The following is a 17127-nucleotide window of genomic DNA, read 5'->3' as shown; positions in this document are numbered from 1 at the left end:
ACAATCAACAGTGAATCATGGAGGAGGTTCTCTCATGGTTTTGAGCTGTTTTTCAAAATTTGGTGTAGTTAAAATCGATGGACGAATGACGGGTGCTTCATATGTTGACATCTTTAGTGAAAATTTGACAATTAGTGCGGAAAAAATTAATTTGGGGTCGTTTATTTTCCAATAAGATACTGACCCTAAATACACATCTCGCTTGGCTTCTCATTTTTTTGAAGAAAGCATAATCGAAAAACTGAACTGGGCAGGTCAGTCACCGTATTTAAATCCAATTAAGCATTTGTGGCTAAATTTGGATTCTACGATTCCAAAAAACAGCCGTACAAACTTCCAATCATTTTTCTCAGAGAGGAAGCATCAATGGAGTAATATTTCAATGAAAATACTATAACAATGATTTAAGTTTTTACGTTAAGTTTTTTGAACGCATTGATGTGGTAATAATATATAAGAAAAGCGACAGTAAAGTTTTTTTATTTTAGTTTGAATTTTATGGAAACTTTTTATTCAATGGAACCTTCAGAGAAAACACAGAAAAAATGGCATGTGAACCAAGCAACTTGTTTCTAATGAAGTAGATTTTACTGGACTGCCGAAAATTAGTCAATGCACTGATTCAACAGTTGTCGAAATTCCAACTAACCAATTCCAAAACTAACAAGTTTTTGACATTTTAATCTCATATCTCAGTCTGAGTATACATATGTTGTTCAAATTTAAATTACTGTAATCATAACATTGCATTTATGTATGTATGTGTTTGTGATTTTTTTTTTAATTTTTTAATACAACACGCGTTCATCCCATATCCATTACTTTGGCGGTCAATAAAACTATATTTTGTACCTAATATCTCAAGTATCAAGCATCTCATGAATGAAAAGGGAATATTCTGAAACTTACAATCGCAAAAAACAAACTCTCATGCCAACAAAAAAAGCTAATTCATTAATTTTTTTAACATATACATAGGTTTATAGCACTTACTTGAAAGACGTATCAATATCAGGCGAATTGAATTACAGGCACAATGAAGCCTTATGTACCAAATTTATATTCTTGTATGTACGCATGTGCCTGTGGCCATTACTTTTACACTATATCGGTATATTAATTATACGAGTAAATATGAGCATTGATTTTTGTGGCATGCCTTGTGACACAAGATTTCTAAATATCGAAACGAATTTTTTTTATTGAGTGAAAGGTACAAAATCCGTTATTTTTTAAATAATTCGAAGCGCGTGCAAAAATTTGAAAGAATTTCGAAGTTCACTAGTTTTTGAGCGTCATTTTAATCAATAATTAGTTACAAATGTAATTTTTATAAGATTTATTCGACATTTGTTTTGAATTTATGATACATAATTGCACAACTTTTGATTTTGGCAATATTAAGTTGCGAGTTTAATAAAAAACAAATATAATAATTTTGAGCCAAATAAGCTGAAAATAGTGAGGACATCATAGTAATGCGGAAGATATCGTGGAAAATAAAGTCCTTGTACGATAGATATAATATTTCCGGCAATTCTATGTAGGGACGGAAGTTTCTTCAAATGCAGACCATAGAAGCACAAGATGGATCTTTGTGCTTGTTTAAGAAGTAAAAAAAATGTAGATGGAGATTTGTTAAGGATAAACGTCAGACTATCAAGATTCATATTAAACTTATATATTATCCATAGAGAGTTAGGTTAGGTTAGACGGCTGATATAGAAAGATCGCACGCGGACTACTATATATAGATCTTTTTGAAGCCATAGAAAAGAAGAACCTCGTTCTATTCCTCGTTATATTCCACACAGCTTCTGCAGATGGAGTCTGGAAAGATTCCCAGCCTTACAATATAGACGGCAACGACCTGTTAAAACCACCACAACTAGGGAGAGGCCCAAGATATCACTAGATCCCTTGCGACCGATCTTGATACAAAAAGATTTTACAACAGCGCAAGTTCCGTTGGTGGTTAGTAGTAGAACCCAAGAGGACACGGAGCACCGACCCGCTATCATTCTACTGATAGCGGTTATGGGGTGACTGCTCCGGAGCAGTAAATCTACTGCTACCTTAATGGCTGAAACCTTAGCTTGAAAAACACTGCAATAGTTAGGCAGTCTGAAACTGGAGTTGATAGAAAGCTCTTATCGGAAACTCCTCCAACAACTTTCAACCCAAACTTTGAGCCATCCGTAAAGAAGCTTACTGCCCCTCTCTTCCAACGGCTTTTTACCACCCACAACTCCCTTGCCGGTAATATGAGCACAGAAGGATTCCCCCAGAGTTCAGTTTGGCGACTCCATGTTACAAGTGACTCGGTATGAAGTCAAAGTGTATGAGGATTTCCGAGTGTTCAGACACGTGTCCTTTTAGGAAGCTGTATGCTTACGACGCCAAAAGTTTATCTAGCAACTTTTTACAATCATTTTGCAAAAGCGATGTCGAGTAGAGGTCGGAAAAAAATGACTAACATCGTAGCTGCGGATCAGACCGTCGTTAAGGAATACTACTTGGCCGTTTTGAATCGTCAGCCGGTTTTGTAGGCAGAAAGTTCAAAGATTCACGATAATGGGCTGACACATTCTTGCATGATGATGACTGATTTTTGGACCAAAACTGAAAACAGAGTGGTCGCTTGGCCATTGTATTCCCCAGATTTTCGTTTACCCGCTTCGGCAATACATCATGAATTTAATGAAGTCATTAAAATTAATTCGCTGAAAGTACTGAAAATCATACCAGCCCCGAGATTTGTTTTAAAATAGGTGTAAATGTTGTTTTTTGTAGTCTGGGTCAAATTTGATCAGATGGTATATACCATATAATTTGGAACTTGGTCCAAGACTTTTGAAGAAATTACTATACAAATTTAATAATTTCAAACTAACTTCACTACTCACCTAATTCGTTGGGAAACTTCTCGTGTGCCATCTCCACCATACGCTCCGTCCACCACAGATCCTGACAGCCAACATTGTTGCCACCACTACTGTGATTGTTATTGTTATTAGCATTATTATTATTATTACTGCTACTATTCGTATTACTATTACTACTATGCACCGTGCCATTGCTAGCGCCACCAATCGGTGAACTACTGCCTATGCTCGCATTACTGGGTGGTAACGGTTGCGGCACTGAGGCGCCTTCACACCAACGCATTGGCGAGGTACACGATGTGGCCATAGCGGCGGCGCCATTGCCAATCAGACTGCACACATTATGTCCGACGGCGTCGTCGATACCAACACCAATGCCAATGCCGACGCCAGCAACGCCGCCGCCACCGCCACCTCCACTGCCGAGGCCGACGAGTCCGCCAGACGTTGAGCCGCCGCTGTAGACCGCAGCCGATGCGCTCGGCAAATGCATGCGTCTTTGGTAAGGAGCAATTTTGGCGGCGTTCGGATAAACGGTGGCAGAAGAAATGGACCGAAGACAACCAACGGCAGCCACGTTGGTGTTGTTGGGTACAGCCAGCGACGGTGGCTGCGTCTGCGTCGGTAGGTGATAGCTATCTGCACCGTTATGAACTCTTCCCGTATGTTGTTGTAATGGCGCACTGTTATTCGAAGCGAGGGCGGCAGCGGCGGCGGCGGAGGGATTACTGGGCGTAGTTTTTATCTTCAGCTTTGCGGATTTTTAGAACCAAATAAGTCAAGAAATTGTTGTACTCCACTGGGATGCGCGCATGCAGCGTGTGTTTTCACATGCGTTTTCTAACGGTTTTCTTTTCACTTTGACTTGCGTTTGCTTCGACGTTGTAACTTTCTGTAAACTTTTGACTAAAACCGTCTGGCAGCACAAGCTCTGCCTTTGTCATTTAAATAGATTTTTTTTATCCAAACACTGAAATTTATAATCCGGTTTATATGAGCATTGGGAAATTTAACACAAATCGTTACAGTTTTATTGCTGTTGTTGTTATATTATAGCGTAGCGTGATTGTGACGCGCAAATGTATCATCGTAGCTTCCGAAAAAATTGGAAAATCCCATACTCTACCGGAAATTTTGAATTGATCACTGATTTTTAATTGCTCAAAGTGATTTGCATACACACACATTCATCCATACTCATATATATGAGCATCAGCACTTGTATGTGCATATGACATATTAGCAGCTTAGTTAATAAATGATTAAGCAAAAAGCGTCGACAAATTAACATAAATTAATACAATTCAATCTCTTCTCACTCAATTTCGTAATTTTGAAACAAGACAGCGGCGCTCCGCAGTCTTACGCCGTCAGTGTGACGTACACTTGTCTCGGCTATTACTTCGTTGCGCCGCAGCTTACGGAATACTTTAGCACGCATTGTCAGGTGAGTCACCCTCTCCGGTGAAGGCGGTAGCGCACCGATATCGCGAAAGACGCGCTGAAACAGCTGCGCCGGCGTGTATGACTTTATTTCTTGCGCTGATGCGCGGGCTTTAACGAGTTCTCAGAAAAAGACAACGAGCTAAAAAGCTTGCTGAAACGAAGGTGTGAATGTGTGTTTTGATTTTAAGCTTGATTTCTGTTTTTTTTTTTTTTGTGAACTCGATTTGTAAATATTGATGTTCACTGATTTTTGGCCAAGGCAATTGAGTTAAAGAGAGCAGCTCTCTTCGTCTAAACTCACTACTTAGAGTACCGTCATAGTTAATCGCTTTTAACTAAAGTATGCATACTCTACTGATAGTAATCAAAAAGAAAATCGAAGGGATTTCATATGATACTGAAAAGTCACGGCGCTGTATGGCGAATATGAATGGTATTTTCGATCTGTAAATAAAAAATAATATTTAAACCAGAAAAAACCGTTAACAACGGCTGCAACAAAGCCATGTCCTTCACAGATGCATTTCTTATAAGGTAAAAGAACTTTAACTCAGTTTATACGGGAGCAAATGCTATAGCAGTTCGATCTAAAAAAAATTTATTTGAAAATAAATAACGTGAAGATGTCAACATATTGTATAAGTCGCGAAAATTTGTGTTTAGTCCCTTAAAAACTCCGAAAATATGTGACGGCCGATCATTAAGACTGCGGAAGCCAATCAAAATATTTCAAGATTGGGTTTCCATGGGTTTCCTCTGGTAAAAAACAACCACAATTAACAAAGAAACTCTGAAATTTTTCGGAAAAATTATTTTAAACTCGGCCATTGTGTCACCATTTTCGGTGTCCCCTCGGAGAAAAATACGTCAGCATAACACCTTACAAGATCATCTAAAGCGAAAAAATACGTGTTTTAGTTAAAACCTTAACTTAGAACTGGACGAAGAAAAAAAGCTGAGAATTGGATTTTTGGCAGACATTTTTTCAAAAAACTGAAAATTTCGAGACATTTTTTTTCAAATAGTTGTAATCGAAAAAAAGCCTTCGTCCAAGTTTTTCAGAATTATATCTCAAAGGCCTGTGTAAAATTCCATGAAGATCGGTTGAGTAGTTCTCGAGAAATCTGGCCAACCGGCTTCAAAAACACACTTTCGAGAATAACGCGTTTAAAGACAAGGATGTATCTTCGAAACTATTACTCGGATCAACTTGAATTTAGAACAATATTCTAGTGGTGTTTAATAAGACAATAAAAAACAATTTTTTTTAAACCCTTAAGTCCGCTGCAAGCATTCTACGAGAATTAGGTGCACAAATATCTTCAAAAGCGATAAGAAGACGATTTGTGTAAAAAAATCTCTTTGGCAGATTGACCCAAAAGGTGCCAATGCTCAGCAAACGACGACAGTTTGTAAAACAACCCAAATGCTGAATAGAATTTTCTATTAATTATTTTTGCGAAATTAATTTAAAAAAATGGTTTCAGACCAAGGCGTTGATATTAAGGCTTCATCAGCACAATCACCAGATCTGAATCCAATCGCAAATTTTTGTAAAATCGTTAAGGAAAAGATTGATTTAAACCAGGTGTTCCATGTGGAACTCTGGAAAAGGTTCAAAGGGTCGGGCATTCTGTTCCATAGAACACTTGCCGTCGCCTAACTCAGTCTATGCTTAGAAGATGTGCATCTGTAGTAGACAATAAAGGGTGCGCTACAAAGTTGTAACAATTTTTTCTATTAGTTCTTTTAAACATTTATTATTTTTAATGTAAGACTCTATGATGATTATGATTCTACTTGTTTGTCCTCCAAATACCTATACCCTGTGCATGATATCAAAATTCACTCCAAACTACCGCTCCTTGTTACTCTCACACGGAATCAAGAGCAGTTACATATGTATGTATGATATTCGAAATATTATCCGTCAATAAAATTAAATACACAAAAGACGTTCACTAACTGACCGAAACCTGAAGATCGAAAACACGGAATACTTCGTCTTTTGAAATATGCCAGTTCTTTGCGAGAAAAAATATGGTCGGTTAACTATATCCATGTTCATATAATTTAAGCTAAATCGCGTACTAATAATACCGATAACCAAACTACAAAGCTATAATAACTATAAATGATAAAGGTCTCTCCTAATTATGATTATGAGGTTATACCAGTCTAGAGGCATCAAAAGAGGCCTAATTTGGGCGTTTTATTCTTGGAGAAAGAAAAAAATCAAATTTCTCTCTTTTAGGCTATATGTTTGCACATATGTATATGTATGTGTATTTAAAAATTATAGATGATTTTTTTATTATGCCATACAAGTTTTTCGATTGGCAAAAAATGCTTTAATTTTTATGTATCAGAAATTTTTATAAAAGAAGTGAATAGTCATTTAAATTTTCAAGCGCATACATGGAATAGTTTTCGAATACCAACGGTGGCCGATTTGAAAAATGTAATTCTGAAAAAATGGCTTCGACGCTACAGTAGAGTGGACGAGGGAAATATGATTTTCAATTTATAATATTTTTAGCGTCCTAAAGTTTACATCACAAAAATTGTAGATTTTTTGGAAATCCCAAACTTCCCTATTCCCCTAATACCAAAGTATATGACCATTCCTTAATAATTATTTAAAAATGTTTACGAAAGCCAAAATTATTCGGTAGATCGCAAGGACAAACATATCGTCGCATAAAATACAAAATTTGTTATGTAATATAATTAAATCAGCTGTTTTGAAACAAAATTTACATCCACTACTGATGTACAGCAAAAAGTATGTTCACAGTTAAGTGTTTTAACGAAGTATCTATCAACTAATAAAAATAATATCATAATATAATGTACTTTATTTCATTTTACAAAACAATCCTGAGTTATTTTTAGCTTACAAACATTTTTCATAGCCATATATGTATGTACATATGTATGTAAATACATTCACATACATATTTACATACGTAATGTGTCATTATTGAAAAAAAAACACACAAAATCACAATATTCGCTTGGCGCCAAGTCATTTGGAGTTGTCGTTAATTAGCGCTAATTAAATTTGAGCATTTCGTCAAAATCAAAAACATTGATGCAAATCAATCAGTGAACTTTTCCGCTAAGTTGCTGTTTATTTTTACGAAAGAAGTTGGAATTTTTTTCAACGGAAAACGACTAAGCAAATATGTACTATACACATTTCACAACAACGTTTACTTAAGTAGATAAGCACAGAGTAACATTTCATAAGTTTCCGCGTAGACGTTTACTTATAAAAGGTGTGTAAATGGTTAGATGTAATTATATTTAATTATTGATTTAATTTATTAATTAGAAATAGCACATTATTACAGCTATGCTGTTGATATTAAGATATGTACATGTATACACACACACATACTTGCATACGACACAATACAACAGCAACAACAATAAAACTGCATAATTTACTTTTTTTACATTAATTTTCACAAACCGTTTTCGGGCGAAATTTTGATGATTTTCACAAATATTTATTTGACTGCATTTTTTCGCATTTAAAGTATGCTTGCGTATATAAGTTTCAGCAAAAGTTTCACTTTGTGTTTCAGACGTCACATTGAAGTAATAAAATTATTTGTTTGTAAATTTTATTTATTTTTTATTTGTTTTTAAATTTTATTTTTTATTTTTTACTATCTCTTATTACTCAGATCACTAACTCATATTTTGTATTTTTTTCTTGAATTTTTTTGCTTTTATTTATTTTTTTATAATATTATTGGTTTTTCAGCGCGCGTTTTTTGTTTTTTTTTTTTCATTTATTTGAATTTACTACTGCGGCTTACTCATCTACGCGCGTTTATAGTAAAACTGTATTTGAATTTTGCTCTCAACGACCACTGGTCTGCGTCATACTATAAAACCGTTGCTACTGCGATGCTTTTATGAACCGAACAAAATTGATACTGGCACTTGCCGTGACCACCAGCAGTGGGCTAACCCAGCAGCTACAGTGAGCCAGCGGCAGCGTGGCAGCGGCAAAAGCAACTAACCTGCATGCGAATATCATATACACACAAGTAAAAAACGAACGCACTCACACAAGCACACACGCACCGAGTGGGAAGTCCAGAACGCGCAGTAACAGCAACAACCAGCAAGCAATCGGAAGACCACTTTTTATTGCAAACACGATTGAGGTTTGCAAATTTTCATTTATTTTTCTATTTGATAAGAAAAATTGTCTTCTTTTATTTATTTATTTTTTTCTACAATGCATAAAATGTAAATTTTATTTTTTCTTTCAAGAAAATTGCGTTCGAAATAATGCTTTACCCGCTTGAGAGCACAAGGTGCGCGCCTTTTGCATTTTGAGCGAATTCAGCTATTTGAAATACAAAGTATTTGGAGCCGCTCAATAAGCCAACGCACACACACTGCCTCCAACCGGCTTTATGCTCAGTGTATTGCATGCTCTCCAAACAAACAAATTGCCGTTGCTTTTATGCGCCGTCGTACACATATAACTTCCTTTTGTTTGCTCTCTGTATTCACTTTACTGTATGGCCTATCAGCATATCCGCCAATCAGCGACGCGCTTCTCTTATCGCACCGACTTTTACTTGTTGTTATTCGGTGAGAGTGCATGCGAAGTATTACAGCGAGAAGTCTTATTGTGTTTTTTTGCTGTTCGCTTCAATTGCCGCATCATTGTGTGTAGTTGGTATTTAAAGTTCTCGCGCACGCTGATTGGTTGCCCTCGTGTATATAAGAGTAAGTACCACTCCATATGTTTGAAAGCGCAGTGCCTTGTTGGTTGCAATGTTTATTTGTTCATGCATAGTTATGTTCGTACATGATGTGGAGTGTGAGTTTTTATTATATAGTGGTTTGTTGTTTTCCAGGCTGTGCTTGCGTGCCAATGAATAAATGAAAAAGGTTGGGCCTGCAGCACGCACACTCGCTTACACACACATACAGCAGCGCATACAGGAATTATAACAACAACTGGCTGTGAGCATAAGTGTGGAAATTTATGTGGGGCGCAACAAAGTGTACATTTGTATGTAAGCACGTTTATGCATAAATAAGTTCGCTTTGTACCCGCTCATTACTTTTTATGTGATTTTTGTTGCTGCGTCTCTTGCGCGCAGATTGTTGATTGAAGAATAAACCAGTTTTTGCACATTCGTGGATATGCCTATAAGTAAAGACTTGTGTTTTTGTAATTTTATATTAATTTCTTTATTGTTCACTTGGCATTTTGACATAAGGCGTAAGGTCCGTGGAAAATTAATATAATTAATAAGTAGACATATGCCTTGTAAATTTGTTCTTAAAGATGTGTCTTAATATTTTTTTGATTATAATCCTTAAAAAATTTATGTATGTATATTCACAGACAATTTAAGAGTTTTAACTTAAAATAGTATAGTTAAAAATAAAACGTTAATACCTTTACAGTTTTCCTTGATGGTATAGATTTTAATCTCGTTGTCAATTATTTCTAAGTCGTTCTCATTTGTTTTAAATATTTTTGACATCATATGTGGAATGTCTTTACTATGTATATAGCACAAAAGATATTAAATGTATACTTTATTTTATTTTCAGCCATTTCGTTATTAGCCAGAAACTGCTGATATTTTTCAGTCTTGATCGATTTATGCTCGTGACTATAGTGCCTCGCATTGGTTATTAAATACAATGAAATTCCACATAACCCAACGTGGCAGTGTTTTTGTCCGGCTATGGAAGCTGTCGACATATGGGGTGGGCGAAAAACTTGGGTTTAAAATTTATTCTTAGAGTCAGAAGATACAAGTACAACTCAGAACTTTATTTATACATACTGAACTAATAAGTGCAAGCGAATTACTGCCAGAAGATAAATAATGACAGTTATCGCATAAGTTTCCGTTGATATATCGTGGAGTGTATAAACGGAATTTTTTGATGACATCTGTCGGAGAAATGACTGGGTGAATGAGATGCGTTTTTTCACTGGCGGACACGATTTCTCATGTTTGGATCATCTGAAACACAAAAACCCAATTTATTCTTAAAAAGTATAATACGTGAATGGTTATCGTCCCTACTAGAATCATGAAAAAATGTTGATTAATAAAAAATTAATTAAATTTTTTTTTTAATTTTTCCCCATGTTTTTTTACGTAAATTTTGTCATATAAAAAAATATGAATCTAGTAGGGACAATAGCCAGACATTTTCTGAACATCAAAAAAAAAATTAAGCAAATCGGTTGAGTAGTTCGACCGGAATCATGTCCGCCAGTTTAAAAAAGTGTGTTTTGAGAAAAACGCGTTTGAAGTTTGAGGTGTGCATTCCGAGCGCTCCGAACGTCGAGCGGTATTATTATTTTTGGGCCTTTTTCGAAATCTTCCAATGGTAAGGTGTGTTTCTACATTAATTCTAAGGGTATAAGGGAACAGAAAATGCCAACAAAAGAAATTTTTTTTTTAAGATGACCCCTTTAGCATTAAAAAAATAGCGGGAACTATAAGTTGTACACAATTATTTTTACACGTTTTATGAAATCTCCGTTTATCAGAGATAATTTGAATAAAATATTACGCAAATGGTGTCCGGGTCCCGTCATTGAAACGTCTCATGTCCAGTTACTGGAATTAGTTTTGTATGAGAATATTAATGAAAGCATTGTGTTAATGAAATTTGTCCGGTTATGGGAGGTGTCCGGTTTTAAGTACTGTCCGTAATGGGGAATTTCACTGTAGACCCTCAGATTTTGAAATCTGAAATTTTAGACACGTTCTTTTCTCCCCAAGAAAAATTACAACAACAAAGTTTTCGGAGTGAAAAATAACACTGCCATCAAAATTATATTTTCCTTTTTTTTACTGGCGTAGACAAGGCTACCCCATTTATAATTTTATTAAATAAATACTATGTAAAGCCCACAGCCACCATGATGTTGTTAGCAGCCAAAGTGAGGAAAGTGAGCTACGGCGTGAGTATTCCTGCTTTAGATAATCACTTTTTATGCCATTTTTAGAGCAACTTTTCTAGCAAAGACTTAAAAAAATATATTTGACAAAATACAAATTATCTTGTTAGTTAGTAAGTATTGCATTAAAATCGGTTAGCAAGATATTTAGGTATTGAGATATCTAATGAGTTTCATTGAAACTGAGAATAGACGAATTTTGGAATATTTACATATACTTTTACATATGTATATAAGAAATCGAGGCTTAGAGTGTTAAAGATAGTAGTTAAGTGTTTTCAGTTTTCAAAATAATGACCAATGAAATATCTTTTTTTTAAGAAATGTTTTTAGCAGAAATTTAAAAGAAAGACCAGAAATTCCAACTGTTTAGGCATCTTTTCTAAACTTATTCGTAATTTTATATTTATAATTAATAAACTTATTTTTACAAAGAACTGTAATTAATGATAAAAAAATAATATATATAAGTTTTAAAATTTTATACTGAAAAATATATATAATATTTCTTATCACTGTGTAAAAAATACTGAACGTTCTTAAAATATTGATTCCATGCTGCGTAAATATTGTATTAATATACATACATATACATATACATTAGGGTGATTCAAAATTTTTTTTTTTTTTTTTTTTTCAATTGGTACTCGCAAAAATAGGTTCCTAGACACCTCTAAGAAAACCTCTCCAAATATGAGATTTTAATAGTAACTGGAAGTTCCTCCTCCTAACGTATTTCTATTTTTTCTTATTATCAAATAGAAAAATTTATATCTCGCTTCCATCTACTTGAAAAAATATCTTGTTAATTAGGTTTTGTAGGAAATTGAATGCTCTAAAATATGGTCTCTTATGATTTTTTCGTAAACCCAACCGTTTGAAAGATATTAACGGTTGAAATTTGACTATTTTTGGAAAAATTCTTTATTTCTTATTAATTTTATAACTCAATAAAAAAAAATTATTATGAATGATGAAACACATAGTTTTGTTGGAAATTTACTGCTCTATAAAAATGGTCTACGGTAATTTTTCGATAAAGTTAAGCGTTTACGAGATATTCATCGTCAAAAATCAGTGCATATTAGGGTGGATCAAAAAAAAAATAAATTTTTTTTTTTCGTTTGGGTACTCTGAAAAATAGGTTCCTAAGCACCTCTAAGTTAGCCTCTCCAAAAACCTATTCGTAATAATTTTTTTTCATTGAGTTATAAAATTATTAAGAAATAAAAATTTTCCCAAAAATCATCAAATTTTAACTGTTAATATCTTTTAAACGGTTGGGTTTACAAAAAAATCATAAGAGACCATATTTTAGAGCATTCAATTTCCTACAAAACCTAATTAACAAGATATTTTTTCAAGTAGTTGGAAGCGAGATATAAATTTTTCTATCTGATAATAAGAAAAAATAGAAAACCGTTAGGCGGAGGACCTTCCCGTTACAATTAAAATCTCATATTTGGAGAGGCTTTCTTAGAGGTGTCTAGGAACCTATTTTTCCGAGTACCAATTGAAAAAAAAAAAAATTTTTTTGAATCACCCTAATATACATAGTATATTTATATACAGTATTTGAAACTTTAACTTTCAACATAACCTTAAAAAGTTTAATACTTATGTACGTAGGTATATACACATGTCCATTTGTATGTACATATGTATGTGTCATACAGTAAAAATTCACTTCTCAGCTTCACCATTGAAGAGCATTTACTCGCTCCTGCCGTTTATTACCAATTTTCAGTTCCACTCTCCTTTAACTTTCAGTAAATAGTACATACTTATGTATATACGCTCTTACGTAGATAAATACTTACGAGTGTGTACAAATATGTATATGCACATATACGCGTTCGGTGCGCCCATTTTTCAAAGGATGGATTAATTTTCATTACTCGCACAGACTTTTGCGGTTAATTAACGTTTTTACTATTGAATGGGACAAAGTATGGTAAGTAAAAATCTTTACTGTCATTTCAGCTTTTGTGCAATAGTAGACGAGAATATGCAAATATTACTATGCGCAGAAGGTATGAAAGAATCAAGATTTCAGGACAAAATATTAAATTTTTTAACAAAGCTATTTTGTTTGTGGTATTATTTTACTTCTGGGTTCGTACTATTTGATCATGTACGGTAAATATGTTCGCTGAAAGTGAATTTTTTTTTATCACTATTGGAACATGTCAAACTTTGCTGCTAATTGAGTGGAGTTTTCGAAGCAATACAAAAATCGGAAATCGAGAGTGTAGAGCGCAAATGTTAAAGCTTGTATTAAATTTAGCAAATACAAAAGGTTTTAAAATTTTAGGTCTGGAAAGAAGTTATAAATGATAGAACTTAACCGGTATCAATTTGATGAAAACCAGAAAAAATCTCAACTTCAGCTGCACAGAAGCTCTAATACCCTTCAGAGGGGAATTTCTTATAGCATAAAAGGGTATAACAAGATCTTTATCTTAATATTGATCGAACAGTTTGTATGGAAGCTACTTACATATGTTTATGCTATAGTGGTCCAATCTGAACAAATACTTCGAAGATTGTAGTGTTGCCTTGGGCAATAATCCATGCGAAATTTCGCGAAGTTATCTCATGAATTAAAAAAGTACATACAAGAACTTGATTGTAACTGATCAATATGGATGGCAGCTATATCATATTGGGGCCCGATATCAACGGTTCCAAGTAATGACCAATTCTTCGGCAAAGAAAGAGCGTGTGCAACTTGGTTTAGACTCTAATGGGTCAGTTACACTTTTTTACATTTTGTGGGTTTAAGGATCCTTTCATTTACTTTTAGTCAAGTTAACAACCTTAACATTTACACTTAGGTTTGCATTTTATGAGGCCAATGACCTCATTATGACTATTATCAGGTTATTGACATTTATCCAAGCTCGCAACCTTTACTTATATTGAGCCAAGACAGCAAGCCTTGTGTACTTCGGGGTCCTTTTTTTTTAATTTTATGACGTCACTGACCCCTTTGTTTACATTATGAGGTCAATGACCTCTATGTATAAATTTTATGAGGTCAATATATGTATATGGCAAATATATCCTATAGTGATCAAATTCGAACAATTTCTTTTGATAATGCATTATTGCCTTAGATAAAATCCATGCCGCATTTCGTGAGGATACCTTGTCAAATGAAAAAAATTTCCATATAAACTCTTCATTTCGATCGATCAGTTTGCATGTCAGCTATATGCTATAATGGTTCGATATCGACGGCTCCGACAACTAAGCAGCTTCTTGGGGAGAAAAGGTCGTGTGCAAATTGATATCTAACGGGCTAGTTCGCTGATGGTCATGCTTTAATCGACTCAGTTCATCACGCTGATCATTATTTTATCGTATAAACTTTAAAGATTCTCTGACGTTTTCTTTTGGTTGTTACAAACAACGGGGGAAACATAATATACCTTATTCAGGGTATAAAAAACACAATTCATGGTTAGGAACACTATGATATGTACTCAACGCGAAATGGGGAGTGACGCGCGACGTGCTACAAAAACAAACTGTAATTACTTTTTTCTGTGTAATAACAGGGACGGAACCAGAAATAGATTTCAAATAGAACTTCTAATATCAAATCCTAGTAAATTGAAAAAAAAAACCCACATTATAAAGCGTAGATGTGCGGGTGACATGCTTTATTGCAATGTATAATACTGTAGTAGTACGTGTATTGAATAGCTAACATTTCACAAAAAAAAAAAACGATGTGGGCCAGGTTTTGAGAATCTTTCGAGAACTACTTCTTCAGTGACTTCGATGAAGAATGTTCGTCCTCAGCAACGTTTTCATGCATCGAAGTGTCGAAAAAGAGCGCTCAGAGCTCGCATTCGTCACAGGAAGTGTGCAGAATATGCGAAGACATCTATGAATTATATCGCACTTCTTCAACGTTGTCTTTTGACTTTTGCTTCTGTCCCCAATGGCTATCACTAGGATCAAGTTCACCTTTGAATCTATCTATGTATCAAACAGTCAATAGGAATTTCAATTTCTTTGGTTTTCAAAAACACATACTTTTTTTGGAAGCAGTAAATTCAGTTGAAATCCATACTTTTGTAGAAAAGCGCGTCATCAAATCTTCGCCGATCGCGTTCAACAGAGAAATGTACAATGTGACCCTGTTGTCGGCTGAAGATTCTTGGTTTTCCCTCGTCAAATTTCAGGCCGAAAAATATCGGTTAAATTAAGAGCGTATCTTTAACTGATAATAGTATTTTTGTGTAACAAAAATGGGTTGAATCGACTCTATACTTCCTTGAGCCCACATATACCTAATATGTACAGTAAAAAGATCTTCGAACTTCCGGCGACTTTATGCTGCATATATCGGCCAATAAGTGAGTTAACTCAATGAAAATTACAAAGCGTGTTTTACTCATAACAGACTACATTTGTGCCTAAGATTGAAAGAATTGGGCGAAAACTTGACCTGTAACTAATATCAAGATTTTCGAACATCCGGCAGACTTTGCTCCATATGATTGGTGATTGTACATGAGGTACCTTAATGAAACACTGGGAACTTTTTTTAGTATGTGATATGGTAATAGTTAATGTGGTAGATAAGATCGGGTCAATACTACCACAACTCCCATATACTACATACTATAATGACTTTCGTTTTTCTTACAAATCTTTTGATGAATATGTGGGTCAGTATATGAGTAAGTATAAGCTTTCAAAAAAATGTTTGGACTCCGATCCCCTGGTTAACGTTTTACATCTTGAGATGTTTCCGTGACTTAGCCGTTCCTTACTTGTTTTATAATATACATACATATGTATCTGTCTTGCGTTGTTCCGTTGTGTTTCATCAAACTTCCTAAAAAAATTTAAGTTCTTAGAACATGATACCATAAACTATATGTATAATTTTGATATCTGCTTCTGCGTTTAGCATTGTTTAATATTTAATACTTTTTTGTTGCAACGTAATTTGCGATTTAGTTCTGTGGGAAAATAAATTGTTTGATAAAAATTACTCGACTTCAACCGGAAAAGGTATGTGATACTACTAACAACAATACCGAAGCATGCAAGCTCATACAAATATCCGCACTGAGAACTCTTTATCTATATAAACCATATATGTATGTACAAGTTTGTCGATGTATATTTCGCTAATCGGCATGAGAGAAACTGTGCAAGTGTAGATGAGCAGGAAAGTGAGGCAGCCTAGTGAGGCATTAATTGTTAATAAAACAATTGATAATTAAATTGTGCGAAACTCATTATTAATAATTCAAATTGGCAAATGCGACACTGTTCCATAAACCAGTGGCAGTATGTACTACTTTTTTCCCCAAAAGTGGAATGTACTAACCATATTGCTTTCCAAATGAAATTATTCCAAACAAAGCAAATCTTTTGAAGTCGATATATGAAAGACTATACTGTCACCTAAAATGCAAAAAAAAATTCCTAGAAGATGTCGTCCGGAAAATGCCCTAAAATGTCGAAAAATTATCAAAAGTTACCAAAAATGTTGATCGTTTTTAGCTGTGTGCTTAAGGGAGGAATTACCTCTAGAATTTTCAAAAAGTTGAAATTTTTTTCGCTCTAATTATTTCAAAAACTATTCAAATATATATAGTCCCGAAGTTTCATTGGTATACTCCGAAAATTTTCGAAGCAATAGGTCCCAGAACTACTGCACTTCATGCACCTGTAGGTCATGGAGGTACCAAAACTTTGAGGCTCGTTTCCTCGAAACTTTTTTATTCGCCGTCCAAATTCCGAGCGAATTATTAAATTAACTAAAGTGTATTTTATAGATAATTTCATACTCAAGTG

General features: G+C 34.4%; 1 protein-coding gene across 2 annotated transcripts in view; it reads right to left on the bottom strand.

Annotated features, from left to right (window-relative positions):
• LOC105233319 (protein lozenge) overlaps window positions 1–8749 on the bottom strand; it is a 44882-nt gene extending 36133 nt beyond the window's left edge. The window contains exons 1-2 of one of the 2 annotated variants that reach the window (XM_049455078.1): window positions 7810–8568; window positions 2907–3855 (exon numbers count right to left, since the gene is read on the bottom strand). In XM_049455078.1, coding sequence (XP_049311035.1) covers window positions 2907–3378 — 472 coding nt within the window. In that variant the 5' untranslated portion in view covers window positions 3379–3855; window positions 7810–8568. Of the gene's footprint in view, window positions 1–2906 lie in introns of both variants that reach the window. The other variant, XM_049455079.1, reaches the window with a different exon arrangement.
• Window positions 8750–17127: the final 8378 nt, after the last annotated feature.

The sequence above is a fragment of the Bactrocera dorsalis genome, chromosome 4 (genome assembly GCF_023373825.1).
Source record: "Bactrocera dorsalis isolate Fly_Bdor chromosome 4, ASM2337382v1, whole genome shotgun sequence".
In the NCBI taxonomy this organism is placed as follows: Eukaryota; Metazoa; Arthropoda; class Insecta; order Diptera; family Tephritidae; genus Bactrocera; species Bactrocera dorsalis.
Note: the sequence above shows the minus strand (reverse complement) of the source record. Positions and strands in the feature narration are given on the sequence as shown.